Here is a 16794-nt window from a genome sequence, read left to right as displayed (position 1 = left end):
CTCCTACTAAATTGCTGTCGGCTATGGCGTATGTGAGCATCTGCTGATGCTGGGTCCTGCCGTCGGTGATGTCACGCTATGTACACCTCGTGTAGAGTATACCCAGCATTACACTTACTTGCGTTTGCATGTAGCACAGAAACGCTTTTCATTATTTTTACACTACAATTTAAAGCTAGACTTTGCACTCCTCTCCGTTATACTACTTTTATAATAAATAGCCAGGAGGCACCCAAAATTTTGTACCCAGCTCCAACCCAGGTGCGATGACTGCTTGTGAGCCTTTTCCACTGCTGTCCCTACCCTGCATAATGCCGGGCAGGTGATGCCAGCGGAGTCTGGCCCTGAGCGGGCACTTGTAAATGACAGTCTCTCAGTATCGGCTGTTTCATTGAAAAAAACTGGTCCCAAGTCGCATCTACTGAGATTACCCATTTATACGTCACCGAGAGACAGATTGAATCCGTGTTTGCTACCCATGTTGAAAAGCTAGGTTGCTCGACCTGGCATATTTCAACCGGGTGCGTTTCCACAATATTCCAGGTTGCTGCGCATTCATGTGCAATAACCTGGGATATTTTGGGCAGTGTAAAAGCAGTATCGATCAGTCCTGGCATATTACTTTGAAAGCGTGCTGCATGAGAACACACACAACAGTGTGTGGTCAAAGGCTCACAGGGGTAAGACATGGGGTCTTGGTTTGTCCCATCTCTCTCTATACCGGGTAGCTGGGTAGAATGTCCGGAGGTGGAACTGCTCAGCCAGCCCATGTCTCTGTGTGCCAGGCAGCATAGTAAAGGGAGGCCTCTTTCGCATTTTCCAAAAATACCTGTTGGCAATTTTGGCCCTGAGTTGAGCTATAAAGCAGTACGTTTATGGCCATATATGTAATGGATACTTTGATCTATATGTCTAGGTAAAAAATTCAAGTGATTAAGTTAATCTGCATGTAGACGAGTATAACACTGATGATATTTCCACATGTCTGTAACATAGGATGTTCTGATGGAGCTACTGGAGCAGTGTGCAGATGGACTTTGGAAAGCAGAGCGTTATGAGCTGATCGCGGACATCTACAAACTCATCATTCCCATCTATGAAAAGCGCAGGGATTTTGAGGTATTTCTTGTTTTTCATACTTATTTTTGAAAGCAGTTAGAGGCTGCATAATGCATGGCTTGACATATACTGTAGCTTTGCTAAAGAATAATTAGGTGCTCCATTTTTTAAAAGAGCTGCTTCATTTGGTCAACTTATTTTTACATTGCTACTTGACGAATGAACCAGATGTATGGTTAACATAAAGAATTGAGCACAACCATACAGCTAGCATTCCACTAGTGATAACAGGGGCACGGCAGGGGATTATTTTACCTGGATACAAGAAAAGAGAACAAAAGGTTGTCCATTTCTGGAGCACTGCTCTCTTTTCTTGTAACTTTATCAAATACATATTTATAAGGCTGTCACTGAGGATTCAGGGAGACCGCCCATCACCCTACTCTGTGCATTGGAACTACTGGTGTTGGCAGCCACTGCTGTGGATTCAGAGAAAGGGGGAAATCGCTCTGCGTGTGGTGGCAGATTTTTTGGGGAAAACTGTTACCTTGTTGTCTCTTATCCCATACACAGAAACAAAATCTTTTTTTTATTTTGTAATTGAAACCCAGATAGTTGGGGTCCCAGTATTCTGGGACCCAAGAGTCTTTGTGCCCCTATATAGAGATAGAGATATATATATATATATATATATATATATATATATATATATATATATATATATATATATATATATATATATACTGTGTATGTGTCACCTCTGTAAAAATAATAATTTATAGCAAGTTAGTATACAACTTGATTTAGAAGAAAGTGGGTGGTTATTGGTCCCAATGATGGATCTTGCCTTGTCTGCGGGATGACTCAGCGTAGTAGTGTTTTCAAGGCTGTCTGTGGCTGCCGCTCGATCTTCTGCTGTGTCCAGCGAGTGTGTATTGCAAAATGACATGGCTGGGCGAGTGCTGGGTGCTGTGCACAGTTGTGATTGTGGCTGGAGGCAGCAGAAGATCGAGCAGCAGCCATGGAAAGCCCGGAAAACATACTAGCAGAGGAATCCTGGTGACAGCCAGCGGTCGGGACAGGTAGGATAAGAGCCATTATCGGGCCCAATAACCACCCACTTTCTCCTAAATAATGAATTAATTTATACAAAAATACTTTTTACCCAGGCGCAACATATACACAATAGATGTACATATATTTAAGCACTCTTATGGTGTGTACACACGGGGGAGATATATTGCTAGCAATATATTGCTTGCAATATATTTCTGAGTAATATATTGCTCAGTGTACTTGCAATATATCTCCGCAATATATTTCTCAGCAATATATTGCTCAGTTTCCAGTTTTTCAGAGGGACCAGCAATTTTCCCTGAAAATTGCTAGCAATTTTGACTAGATTTTTTTTACCCTCTGTTTAAATTAATTTTTGATTGACATGGGTTGTGGGAAGTCCTTCTGGAAGGGAATAAAAGTGTATATGGTGTATATACAGATGTAGCAGGGGTCATCTTTGTAGGGGCAGGATAATCTAGCGGCAGCAGCCACTAGTGCCCCGCTCCTGCCAGGGGTGTGGGGGCACAAGACGGCCGTGCGGCCCCTGCCACCCCGACATTAATGCCCCCTTCATTTATATTGAGCCCACATACTATTGCTGTGGGGCAGCATTTTAATGCTCATGCTGCCCACCGATGGTGCAAATCACCATCGATGGGCAGCATGAACATAATCATGCTGCCCGACACCAATGCCCCCTTCATTTTTTCAATGTCACATACTATTGGTGTGGGACAGCATGGTAATGCTCATGCTGCCCACCGATGGTGCAAATCACCATCGATGGGCAGCATGAACATAATCATGCTGCCCGACACCAATGCCCCCTTCATTTTTTTTCATGTCACATACTATTGGTGTGGGGCAGCATGGTAATGCTCATGCTGCCCACCGATGGTGCAAATCACCATCGATGGGCAGCATGAACATAATCATGCTGCCCAACACCAATGCCCTCTAAAGACAGCCTATGCACTGACTAGTGCGGCTGTGGGGCGCGCAGGAGGTGTGGGTGCTGGCACAGTAGGGGGGGGGATTTGCGCAGCAGCTTCTGTGCTGTATGCGCTGGCAGGGACAGAGGAGGAAGCAGGGGGAGGCCGTGTGTCACGCTGTGACAGGGAGGGTGGGCGGGTCCCGGCCGGCATGTCACGCTGTGACAGGGAGGGTGGGCGGGTCCCGGCCGGCGTGTCACGCTGTGACAGGGCGGGTGGGCGGGTCCCGGCCGGCGCTGGACATACCGGTAGTAGGTGTCGCTTGTCGCTGGTGCACAGTGCTTTGTGCACCAGCGACCAGCAATTTTTAGGGAGAATCGGAGGAGCAAGCTCCTGCGACCAGCGACCATGAAGGGCTGGCCGCGGGAGCGCGCTCCCAGCCATTTATCGCTGGCTGCACATTAAATCACTGGCAATATGGTCACTGAGCGACCATTTTGCCAGCGATTTCATGACTAATTGCAGCAGTGTGTACGCACCATTAAGGTTGTTGATTGCTCATAGGGCTGTTACGGAACTTAGTACAGTTTAATTCTGAGCTGCAGTGATAAGTCTGTCACTTACTCTTATCTTGAGGGCCTTGAATCCTTCAAAGAAATATTGTAATAACCAGTGGCTTTTATTATTTTTATTATGCTTGTAAACAAGTATTGTGTAAATTGCATGTCTTTAAAAAATAAAATTCTGTAAATTATAATTCATTTTTATCAATTTAATTGCAGCGACTTGCGCATTTGTATGATACGCTGCATCGAGCTTACAGCAAAGTTACAGAGGTGATGCACACGGGCAGGAGGCTTCTGGGTACCTACTTTAGAGTGGCCTTCTTTGGACAAGTAAGATTTCTTTTATTGCACTTATGTAGTTTGACACATACTTTTTGTAACGGCAATCTGCACACAAAACCAGGCTCTTATTGGCTGGATTGTTCAGTGAAGTTCATTGGAAAGGGGTTAAGCTTGCCCCTTTGCTTCACTCCAATACATGAGTGACTCCAGGCTCTCTTAACCTTAAGAGTATGTATAGTTATTTCTGTATAATGACTTCGACAATGTCTCTAGTCTTCCACTTTTAAACTTCTGCTTCTTTTTTTTGTTTTTTTCTTATTTTATTTTGTTACTGTCTGAAGGCAGCGGTAAGTTATGTCAGCCTAGGTTGACACGTTTTCAGTAGGTCCAATCTGTGCTTCTGTGTGGTTTGCTAGACTGAGGTTGGGTTTCATTTGCATATCGTGCCACGAACCAGATTGCGTACTTTACACTTCCCATCTGCAGAGTTTGCTGTATGTGTTTAATGCATGTACTGTGAAAATGAATGGCTATACTTAGGTGTGCCATGTGTTTTTCACATGGTCCCCTTCACAGCAAGTCTGTAGACTGCTCACTGCTTCGTTCAGTGGAGGCTTCTCATCCAGACTGTTTGTGAAAGTGTTTGGTGTGCCTTTGGTAAAAGTGTGTGCAGCTCCACTGCAGCAAGCATTATAACTGTCATTTTATTCTGTTTTATCCCTCTCTTATAATCCTGTAGCAATACCAGTTTACAGACAGTGAAACAGATGTGGAGGTAATTCCAGTAGTATGGTTGCCATGTAGGCAATGTAGTGGCAATGTCCTGTTTCAAAGTTTTTACCACTTCCATTGCATCCTTATCTGTTCACCACCTTCCATTTCACTGGGAGATGTGTGTTCTCATTTCCAGGTTCAGTTAATCCTTTACATCAATTTTTACTGCTGTCATTGAAAGGCTCTCACACATGACCTTTACCTTGTCTCTGAGAGCGATCTGTAATAAGATCACGCTTCTAAAGTTTCTCTTACTGATTACAAAACACACAAAACTCTACAGTGCAGGTGAATATTGTCTGGACTCGAGTGGTCTTCTCCTTTCAGACTGATTGCACTTGCACATAAGATGTTCTTGTAGTGTAGACAGCTACAGTAAAGCAAGAAGCATCTCTGTTGCCTATAAATCCACACACAAAGCTCCCATTCATGTGCAGACCAAAAGATAATGTTTTGGGTGTTGTTTTTTTTTGCCAAATAGTCACAACACCCCTTGAATGAAAGTGCTTCCCTTGAAGATATTGTATGTAGACTAACGGGGCCTACACCGGGCGATTTAAGGCATCTTACTAGATCGCTTAGAAAATGCCCCTACTTCACTCAGTGTGCAAGGGCCATAGCAATGTGAGTCACTATCGCCAGGTGATTAATATCCAGCATGCTGGATAAATCTAGTTAATTGCTGGTCACAGGAGAACACTAGCCCTGACAGACCGCTCAGCACACATCGCTGTATGATGAATGATCTGAACATCTACATTGCTCAGATCGCTCAGCAATCTCTCCCCGTGTGTAGGCTCCTTAAGGTATCTGAATGTGAATATATTATGTGTGTGGGAGGGGTTGGTCAGATGTTAGTGCTGGTCGGTTTTGTATTTTATTTTGCAAGTTTGTCAAAAGTGCTTTTCTTCTGTAGTGTAGGGAGATTAGTTATATTTAAGTTCATTTTACTGTAGCCTTTCCTTTTTTTTTTTTTTTTTATTGCTCTATGCTACTTTTGTGTGTGTGGGCAAGTACGAGATGAACTTTGCAATGACTGACCAAGCGTTAGACAATCTAGCTATATAAAAGCAATCTGTCCATTTGACATAGTAGTATACTGTAACATAACTACTACTATAACGGTTTCAGTCTTGTGGTGACTTACATAATCTGGTTTGAATCTGGTGCAGCTCCATCAACTTTTACTCTTTTTGTATAGAAAGTGAACAACAGAAACTGATTAGATCTTTGTTTCAGTATCTGTTAAATAGCTTACATATTATATTCTGGAGATCTTACTGTCAACACTTGTTTGGAAAACAATTCCTTTGTAAAGCTAGTAAGGATAAAATGTGGGTACTTGTGTAGTTTCATGGCGGCAGATACGTAGTTAGCGTAGCGTCCCTGTCAGAATCAGCGTAGTGTTTCCGCGGCCAGTGTAGTCAGCGTCCCTGTCAGAATCAGCGTAGTGTTCCCGCGGCTTGCTTAAGTAGTTAGCGTAGTCAATAGAGCGTGTTCCTGCGGCCACTTTAGTTAGCCTAGTCAGTCAGGCGTCCCTGTGAGTATCTGTTCCCGCCCGTTCACGTGTTGCCGGAGATTACGTAGTTAGCGTAGTCAGTCAGCGTTACGCAGTTAGCAGTCAGCGCTTATTACATTGTGTGGGAACCATTGACCATTTTAACCTTCCTGATATGACAGGTATGAGTGTGTTCCTGAAAAATCCCCACTATCCACACCAGCCCGAAGCGTGGTGAGCCCCACAAAGGGGACGCGGTACGGGTCCTCCCAACTTGTTCATATCCCACTATCCACGTCGGCTTGGAGTTGATTTTCTAAAGTGTGGCGAGCGGACACGGAATACACGTCAAGTAATCCGCGTCCCCTCGAAGGGCTCAATGCGCTTGCCACGCTTCGGGCTTGCTGCTCTCGCCATACTTTACAAAATCATCTCCACGCCGACATGGATAGTGGGGGTATGAAGAACTCATGAGAACGCTTACCGCGTCCCTTCGCGGGGCTCGCTACGCTAGTCATGCTTCAGGCTTGCGTGGATAGTGGGGGTTTGAAATGGAGGCATTTGCCAGTATGTAACATGGAGCACTGGCAAATGCGTCCGCACCCCCTGCTACCGAACCCCTAACCCTGTTGGCAGGGTTGCCATACCCTGCTGCAATACTTACTGAGACACACAAGCATCTGAGATGCTCCGGTGTCTCAGACAGATGGAGCGCCTCTCTGCCGGCGCCCAAATGATTCCCTCTCCACCGGCGTCCTCCAGCTCATGGGGATAGTACGCTGACTACGCTAACTACTCAGGGCTGCCGCGGAGACACTATGCTTACTACACTAGGCAGCCATTGGACTACGCTGACGACGTAGCTTAGGCTGCCGCCGTGAAACTACACAAGTAAGGTAGCCGTTAGGCTACGCTGACAACATAAATTCAAACGTAGCTTATGTAACTACACAAGTACCAAAATATGCAATAAAATATTAGAATAAAATATTAGTTGCATATATATTTGTCCATATACAGATGGAACCGCTCTCATCTGAGCGGCTCCCGGTGTGCCGATCACCATCCTCCACTAGCTAATGGGGCGCACGCATGTCTGAGACGCTTGCAAGACCCATTCTTAGCAATGTATGTGCGAGCGTGTGAGACGCCCACATGTCCACGTCCACCGGCCCGTTGTTTACCAGGGCCGGCAGAAACCATAAGAACGGCCCCATCTGTATGTCTAAGGAAATACTGTACAAACTGAACAGTGCTCTCTGACGAGCAGAACATGGAAGCTTTCTGTGTCTATTGTGTGAATAGTTACTGTTGATTTTTAGAATTGATAACATTGTATTTAAGAGGGAGGAATTAAGGTTAAGGGCGGTATTCAATGAGGCTGATACGCCAGGTTTTTATGGCGATTTTGTGCTGTAAGGCGAATTTTTGACAAAAACGGTGAATCACCCTATTCAATGACCAGATGGCGAATACATTTCAAGGTTTTTTTCGCCATGATTCACCGAGTAGCAATCGCTATCTTTTTATGGTGAAGTGGAATGTGAACTTTTAAAATAAAGTGTTTTGTTTTTTACATTTGGTGTCAAAAAATCAGGAATTTTATTCTGAGGAGGGGCATGCTATTTATATTCTATGAATATATATTTAATAAAAAAAAAAATATATATATATATTTTTTTTTTACACTGACCAGCCAGCAGGGGGCGCCGGAGCCGAGCCGCTCATTAGATATTCATATATTCACTGCACCCGATCGTTACATATGCATGATCGGGTGTAGTGAATATACCCGGTCCCCTGCTGGCACCCCCGGGGGGCAGCCTGTGCTGCCTGGCACCCGGGGAGCCCACCTCCCCCCCACATACGCTCTGGGGCAGGCAGGGAGACTTCCATCTCCCTGCCTGCTACCGTCCTCAGGCTCCCTGCGGCGTTCGAACCCCTGACTCGTTGAATACCGGAGCCGGCGAGGCTCCGGAACGCGACGACCAGTGGCGAATGTGCAGCGAATCCTAAACAGGATTCGCTGCACGTCGCCGGTATTCACATTGAATACCGCCCCAAGAGGTTCAGGGTGGATATTTACATGTTAGATATGGGCCAAAACATTAAGACAATCTAGTGAGATTTGTAAGGTATCTTTCTTTCCAGGTAGTATATAATGTTTGTATGTATATATGCAAATATGTATAATGCTATAAAAAGAAAACACAAATGTTGCATTTCTTAATACTATTGTGAATTGATTCCTGTATTAGAGGCTTTAGCATGCACAACATAATACTATTCTAAACATTTCTCTGATTAATGATTTTATTCCGGTGTGACAGCTGTAATTATTGTGCATTTATAGCTCGGTTTTTTTTACCATTGTCATATGATCCTTATTTAATCATAAATGCATTCCATCTGGTTCTGTTCTGTGCTAATGAAATACACTTTATTTTGTGCATCACAAAGTTTGTGTTTTTATTTTGAGCACCTTTTCAGTGTAATGTGTTTATTTTCTTAATAACCATTTGAACACAAATACCTGTCTCAGGGATTCTTTGAGGAAGAAGATGGGAAAGAATACATCTACAAGGAACCCAAACTGACCCTACTATCAGAGATATCCCAACGACTCCTCAAGCTTTACGCTGACAAATTTGGTGCTGAAAATGTCAAAATGATACAAAATTCTGGCAAGGTATGACCAAATGGGGATGGGCAGAATGGGGGTGCAGAAGCTAGTACAGGATAGTATAATATAATTGTGATTTGTCGGTTTACAATACAGGTTGAGTATCCCTTATCCAAAATGCTCGGGACCAGGAGAATTTTGGATAACGGATTATTCCGTATTTCAGAATATTTTAATATTTCAATGATGTATTTTGAAGTATCTTGCATTTATGCTGTATAAACACATAATATACACACAAATATATTTTATTACCACATAAAATACACACAAATATATTTTAATTGTTCAAAAAACAAGGTTTAAAAACGGGAAACAAAATGTGTGTACTATCTCAGCACTGAATTTGAATGCCAAGCAATCATTGTCTTGCACATATATAGTGCCAGTTACATATCATGTCCCCAGTGATGCTGTTACAAATGTCCCCAGTGAGTTTTTAGCAAAAAAAAAAAAAAAATTTCACTTTCTGGAATGTCCGTATTTCGGAATAATTCGGATACGGGATACTCGACCTGTATTTGAAACCATAAGTAGAGAAATTCTACTGGGTGTTTTGATGTTGAGGTGCTCCCCTGAGAGTAATAGTGTTAATAGGAGCGTAAAGGAAATTACAGTTTTTTTGGTTGGGGCCCTCATGTGGTCTTATTTACTTAAAATAAAACCTTTATTCCAAAATCGTTAATAAATTAGCAATTGTGGTCCCTTAATCATTTACACACAAAACATAGACCCACAAATTCCATAGGTGAATATTAGTATTAATATTCCACTCCCCCTCCTTCCCATATACTCCCCTCACCCATGCCTTAAACCTATCTAATGTGTTGATATATTAGGGCTTCTAATTGAATATTAAGCCCTTATAACACATCGATCTGTCTTTGAGAGCACTGGGCTGTGTACCTACCTGAACTGTGAAGGACTGTCATACTAACAATTAAATTACTGAACCTTATACTGCATTGTGGATATCCTGGTCAGAGATATACAGTATATTAGGTTATTGGGACCGTATAATTTATAAAGCATACAACCTATACTTCTATGCTCACTATAGATGTATTACTGCTATTATTCCTCATATTTTATTATTCCTCGTATTTATGGAATTGTTGTGTCTATGTTGTAAGTTTTATGTGTGAATTTTTAAGGGACAACGATTCCTAAATTCCAGAACCTATTTTAAAATAAAGGTTATTTAAGATTGCCCCCACTAAAAGAGTAGTTTCCTTTCTGCTCTTTTAAGGTATTACCAAATAAAGGGCAATCTTGACCTATAATAGCTGACTAGAGTTTGAATACTATTGTGTTATTTAGTGTTAATGTTTAGAGGCTACAGTCTGTAGGTAACACATTTATAGCCATGAAGAAACAGGGACCACTGATCATAGAAAATTCTGGTTAGCAGAACAGGTTTGTCAGAATAACTGTTTTTTACTCCCCCTCTCAAAGGTAAACCCAAAAGACTTGGACTCCAAATTCGCCTATATCCAGGTCACCCATGTCACGCCTTACTTTGAAGACAAAGAGCTACAGGAAAGAAAAACAGAGTTTGAAAAGTGTCACAATATCAGGCGCTTTGTCTTTGAAATGCCATTTACCCTCTCTGGGAAGAGGCAGGGCGATGTAGAGGAGCAGTGGAAGCGGCGCACTATACTTACAGGTACATCCACAAGATATATATTCTGTATTTGTAAAGCAACACTAATGGTCTCCTGAAGCATATTGTACATAAATGGTACAAATAAAAATAGAGGAACGGTTATACTGCATCTGTAATAAGATGGAGTATGTATGTTTGTAGTTAAGTGTACCTGTGTATGTATATTGGTCTCTTATAGTGGTCCAGCATATAGAACGTATCAGTCAAACAAGCGTATGCATGTCCGTGTCATTTCCCAGTTAGACTATTGCAACCTTTTTCCGTCTCTCCCATGTTTTCCCTCTTATGTTTATTCTTTGTTGCATAGCATGTTATATTCATCCTTTCACTTTCATTGGCTCTGCTTCCCCTTCATAAATCCAATTTAAGCTCCTCTCCCTAACATTGAAGCACTTCATCCTTCCTGTATCTCTGACCTTCTCTCAATCCAAACTCCCTACTTTTCCTTTGTCTATACATGGATAACTTTTTCACACTCCTACACCTGTACACACTCCTACACCTATGAATTGTCCCAAACATGCCATGAAAACGCACCAATTCATCAATGCGTATTCGATTTCTTCACAGCAAGTCTGAGTCGGATAGTCAGTTGTCTGCAGGGGGGGGGGGGGAATGATGGCACTTACCTGTGCCTGGGGTTAGACGGTGGTGGCTGCGGGGGGGTACTATAAGTAATTTTTACGTGGAAGGGGTGAAGCTGGCAAGGGAGGGGGGAGTCCAGGACAGAGCTGCATAGAAGGCATAGTGGGGAGTTATAGGGGGTGGGTGGCAGAGCCGGTTTGAGGTGGGGGCTCTGTGGGTCAGTACCCCCTAGGCTCCCCTCCAGCTGCGTATCAAATCTCTGTCAGCAATCCGATCTGCGGCACTACTCCCCCCACTGTCATGCTCCACATCCAACAGCGCTGCAGAGCCATGGGTTGTGACGGCTGGCTTCTGCAATATGTTAACCTGCAGCCTGTGCCCGGGAGTGCCTGGCGCGTAGGCTGCAGGGAAGGAGACAGGATCCAGCCTCCCTCCTGACATTGCCCTGCCACCCGTCTAGTCATTGCCCTGCCAACCGCCTGCCTGACCATCGACTGCCGCCCACTGGCTGTCTAGGATAGAAAATGTGCAGATGTGGGGATTATTTTTTTTTTTTTAATATTATGGGGAACAGTGAGGTGTAGCTGTGATGGGGGGGGGGCAGAGAAAAGTAGGGATGACAGGGGATGGAGAGATGCAGCAGTGATGGGGAGACAGAGTGGTGGGGACATCGTTATGTGTGTAGGGGCCATGCTGGATATTAATCGGTCAGGGCCAATGTTCTCACTGGAGAACACTGGCCCTGACAGATCGCTCAGCATACAGTGCTGACACATCATTCAGAACCCTTCAGCATCTCCCCGTGTGTAGGCCTCTTAGTATGATCAGTTTTGCTCAGCTACTTGAAGTGGCTACAAATGAAGTCCGACTACAAACCACCAACCTCGCTATAAAATAAATCGTATTTTATTTGCATATGAAATTTTCTCACGGCCCACCTTGTTATCCATATTAATTATTTTGGCTTAAGGGTGCCTTGAAAAAGACATGAAGACTCAAAGGGTGCCTAAAGCAGCCCATACACGCTGCTTTGTGGGCTTGCTTTCCGTGCTTTACTTGCAGGGATCACATACTTTTTGTACTTCGGTTTCATCACATTGCATCGCATTGCATGCACAACGGATGCACATGCAATGCAATGCAATGTGATCCCTGCTAGTACAGCACGCCCACAAAGCAGCGTGTATGGGCTGCTTTAGACTGGAAAAGTTTGGGAACCACTGCCCTATGCTCTTGATTTTTTTTTTTCACAGCACTATTTTAGGACAGTATCCTATTGGTTCCGATGTTTTTTTACCGCAACAAAAACTATTTTCACGATTTTTTTTTTTTCAGTGATTTTTTTTTTCACCATAATCAATTATTGTACTGTAGGTATCAGGACTAATATATCCATTAGTCATGGTAAATGGTCACTGCTGATTGGATAACTCCCTTAGTCTCTCATGCACTTCCATCCAATCCATCTCCGATGCACCAAGCTTCAGAAAGTGATGAGTGGAGTGAGTGAAAGCCGCTTACAATACCTGCTGTTTTGTAGCTTTAAAAAACACAGTGCCATCTTTTCTTTCATATGGCTACCTATTGGGGCACAGTCTCCATGCGAGGTCACCACAGCGGATAACCCTTTGGGGAGATTAAAAGTGATACTATAATGTATAATATGTAATCTTATGTAGAATTTCACTTTTCTCCATGCAGCTATACACTGTTTCCCATATGTGAAGAAGCGGATTCCTGTAATGTATCAACACCACACAGATCTGAATCCCATAGAAGTAGCCATTGATGAAATGAGTAGGAAGGTAACTGAGCTAAGGCAGCTTTGTTCCTCTACGGAAGTGGACATGATAAAACTACAGTTAACGCTGCAGGGCAGTGTCAGTGTACAGGTGAGTTTTACTGCATTGCTTTTTTTTATGTGTAAATCAGTGATTTTCATACCACTCTCAATCAATAAAATACATTCAGATGAAGCGCCCCTCAGTGTTTCGCGTCTCCCCCCCCCCTAACCCTGCCTGTCTCTCTGGGCAGGGAAAGTGCTTCCCGCCGCCATGTTGACGGATGGAGTGCCTTTCCGCCAGCACAGGGAGTCTAGCGATTCCCAGCACTGAATGAGAGGCTGTAAAACTTTCTATTCCAGTGACAAAATAATTGCATGTGGTCAACTAAAGAGTTTGCTTTCTGGGTAAAGGTTTATTTTTTATTGTATTTTATGTTATGCTAAGTATGCTTATAACGAAGTGATCATACACTTGATTGTAAAGGGGCTGCCTAATAATGTAGGCAATTATTTACAGGTAAGAGTAATCATTTAAGTATTATATTAGGAGATTGAATCGTGTATATGGTTCAGTGCTCCTCACAGAGGTATTGTTACTGAACAGCTAGGAAGGAAACGATTGTTAGACCATTTCTTTATAAAGAAAATGAATTTAGACCATGACTGCATGACCTACTAAATACAGGCGGTTATCCGGTACCCTTTGTTGGAAAGATTAAAGTGGTTGCAACTCTACTAGAAACATGCCTATCAACTGCTGATATTTATGATCCATTCCAGTCAGGGTTCAGGAGAAGACCTAGCACAGAAACAGACTTGGTATTTATGCTGAATGCTCTTCTGTTGGAGGTGACTGTTCATTCTTAATCCTTCTGGATCTCTCTGCAGCATTTGATACCATGGAACATGGGATTTTAATTGAGTACCTGAAAAGATTCTGTGGGCTGGTGATACAGCACACTAGCCGGTTACAGGGTTTCATTTGGAGTATACTCATCAGTGCCACTTTCATGTGGTGTCCCACTGGGACACCACAGGTACTACATACCATACTTTTTGCAATATCAGGGCCAGGTGGAGATAGACAACCAGGCTGGGAAACCTCGCTAAGCATCCCAAATAGATCCCGGGGGTTTAATGGGTGGCGGGATCCCCTTGAGCCGGATACAGTTGTGTCCTTCCCCCGCATGCCTGTCACAGCTGAAATGCATTGAGTTTTAGAAATGTTATTTCTCTTATAACAATAATTATTATTATTGAGAGTGGAATCTTATCTAAATTACCGTATACACTCGAGTATAAGTCGACCCGAATATAAGCCGAGGCACCTAATTTTACAACAAAAAAACTGGGAAAACTTATTGACTCAAGTGGGACCCTCACTCAAGTATAAGCCGAGGGTGGCTTTTTCAGCATAAAAAATCTTCTGAAAAAGTAGGCTTATGCTCGAGTATATATGGTATATTTATTATATCATATATTGATATAATGGTATATGTATTTTATATATGCAGTCGTATTATAATAGACTGTACAAAACCGCTTGACTCATAACAAAGGGCAATGTTACCTATATGGAAACCAATGCCACCACAGATCTCCTCCCCAGTGCACATTGCATCCAAACATGTAAGGTTTGAGCATCCGCAAATGTGAAGAGGCTATTGAGTCTTTGTGCGGATAGTACGAGACAGCAGATTGGGGGCACTTGAGTACATACAGTATTGCACTGTATTTTGTAATGTTATCTCTTCAATCTGTCTTTTATCACTTGGACACACGCACACTTGTTCCCCCTCTCCCCCTGTCCAAACCCACACAAACAGCCTGTGCCCTCCTGTCTCTACTTACACACAGTCCTCTTTGCGAAATCATGGAGAAATCCTTTGATGGTGAGCGACCATCAAATGATTTCTCTCCCATTCGGATGCATGCGAGCAGACTTGTATGCAAAAGCAGTCTAGCGAGCAGTTCTGAATCAGGCCTGTAGTGTGATCAGTTCAGTAACTCTCTGAGAACAGAATCGACGCCGCAGCAAATATTTCCAGAGCTAGAAATGGTTGTAGACATGATTAATTTAATCTTCTCACTCTATGGGGGGTATTCAATGTCTGTCGAGATGTGATGTTTGTCAAGCTTGAAGTACACCTCGTCTGTTTTTTTTTTTTTTAATGAGCTCGCATATTCAATGTTGTCTATATCTCGACAGTTGTGGTTTTTTTTTTTTTTTTTTTTTACGTTTTGCTCCCCTGTCGAGATTTGATGTCTCCCCTAGTCGAGCAGACTGCTCTGTCTGTTTGCTCGATTTTAAGATCAATGCTATTCAATGTTTGGATATTTTTTCCCTGCTTGCCGTGTCTCGTGCATTAGAAACAATGTGTACCCTCGACTACATTGATTGGCGTGATGTGTTGTTCTGTGCCTGTTTTTTTTAAAATAGGGTCCGTGCTCCTATCTGGCAGTGTGCTTAATGATTTAGGAGAAGTCATGGACATAACTAATAGCACGTAGTGGTGTTTAACACTTAAGTGGTATGCCCGGAGATTTTCGGGGCTCAGCTGCGCTGCCACAGCTGGCTGTCCCAGAAAATCTCCGGGCATACCACTATGTACTGTAGGTGCGCGCCAGTGGTGTCTCCATCGGAGCACCACTGGCGCACTACCTTAGGGGTGTGTGTCCCCCCCCCCTCGGTCATCCCCTCCCCACCCCTCTTGTTGCCCCCCCGGGTCCCTCTGCTCCGGCGTACACGGCGATCGTACGCCGGAGCTTCCCCACCGCCGGCCGCCAATCATCTGACCTGTATTGACGTCGGCGGCAGGCTCGGGGATGTTCGGCCGGCTCGGGGGGACTCGGGACAGTTCAGTAACCCGAGTCCTCCCGAGCCGCGAACATCCCCCAGCCTGCTGCCGACGTCACTGCAGAATGTGACAGGCGCCGCGGCTGAAGGATGAGATGCTGAGCGGCTGCAGGGAAGCTCCGGCGTACTAACGCCGGAGCAAAAGGGGGACCTTCCAGCTGTCTTGTGGTGGGTTTTGCTGGGGCAGGATAAACCTGCCCTGGTAGGGAAACGACGGGGAGACGACCGCCCACAGCTCGCACCAATGTGCTAATCTCGACGGGCGGTGACTCGCTTGATTGGCACATTGAATAGCCGTTACCTCGCAAGGTCGAGGAGGGAAAAAAAGGCGAGCAGAACGAGAATAGAAAAAAAAAATACTTTTGAAACAGGTCGACAGACATTGAATACCCCCCTATATCTGTAGTGTGTGTATGTATATATGATTCCTTTTATGTAGTTATATTCTTTTTCCTCCTCCAGGTCAATGCAGGACCTCTAGCTTATGCAAGAGTTTTCTTAGATGATACAAACACTAAAAAATATGCAGACAACAAAATAAAACAACTCAAGGAGTTTTACAGGTAACACAATGATCTATATAGAAATGGCACCTAAAGAAAATTGGGTTAACTTGTGTATTTTTTTTTTTACATAATTATACTTAAACATCACATGTAATCGGGATATTCTATACAGCTTAATGTATTGTACTGAAGGTGTGTGCGAGAAATGACACCAGATAATCTGCTTTGCTGTATTTTTGGTTCTCAACTGTCCTTGTAAAGATTCCAGTGTAGTGGCCCTTGTGTGTGCACTCTGTCTAACTCGTACTCTCTCTTTTTTTTCTGTCTATGTATATAGACAGTGTGTCCTTTTTATATATACATATGGGGCTGATCTTGCTAAACCTTTTAAAATTGTTGCTGGAGAGTACGTGATATGATGCAGTGCACTTTTATCCTGAGTAGGAACTCTGTCCACAGCATTTTCTGTTTAGATCTGTCATTGTGTCTCATTGCAGCACATTTTTCTTTTTGATATAATTGTTGATGTAGAAATGATAACTTT

At 43.5% G+C, this 16794-nt stretch overlaps 1 protein-coding gene across 11 annotated transcripts in view; it reads left to right on the top strand.

Annotated features, from left to right (window-relative positions):
- DOCK9 (dedicator of cytokinesis 9) overlaps positions 1-16794 on the top strand; it is a 235561-nt gene that overhangs the window by 210232 nt on the left and 8535 nt on the right. For 7 of the 11 annotated variants that reach the window (XM_083168608.1, XM_083168604.1, XM_083168607.1 and 4 more), the window contains exons 46-52: positions 997-1119; positions 3833-3946; positions 4638-4673; positions 8713-8859; positions 10309-10519; positions 12806-12996; positions 16207-16307. In XM_083168608.1, coding sequence (XP_083024734.1) covers positions 997-1119; positions 3833-3946; positions 4638-4673; positions 8713-8859; positions 10309-10519; positions 12806-12996; positions 16207-16307 — 923 coding nt within the window. The remainder of the gene's footprint in view (positions 1-996; positions 1120-3832; positions 3947-4637; positions 4674-8712; positions 8860-10308; positions 10520-12805; positions 12997-16206; positions 16308-16794) is intronic. The other 4 variants (XM_083168606.1, XM_083168610.1, XM_083168603.1 and 1 more) reach the window with 1 other exon arrangement.

This window comes from Crinia signifera, chromosome 2 (assembly GCF_055691185.1).
Source record: "Crinia signifera chromosome 2, ASM5569118v1, whole genome shotgun sequence".
Lineage (NCBI taxonomy): Eukaryota > Metazoa > Chordata > Amphibia > Anura > Myobatrachidae > Crinia > Crinia signifera.
Note: the sequence above shows the minus strand (reverse complement) of the source record. Positions and strands in the feature narration are given on the sequence as shown.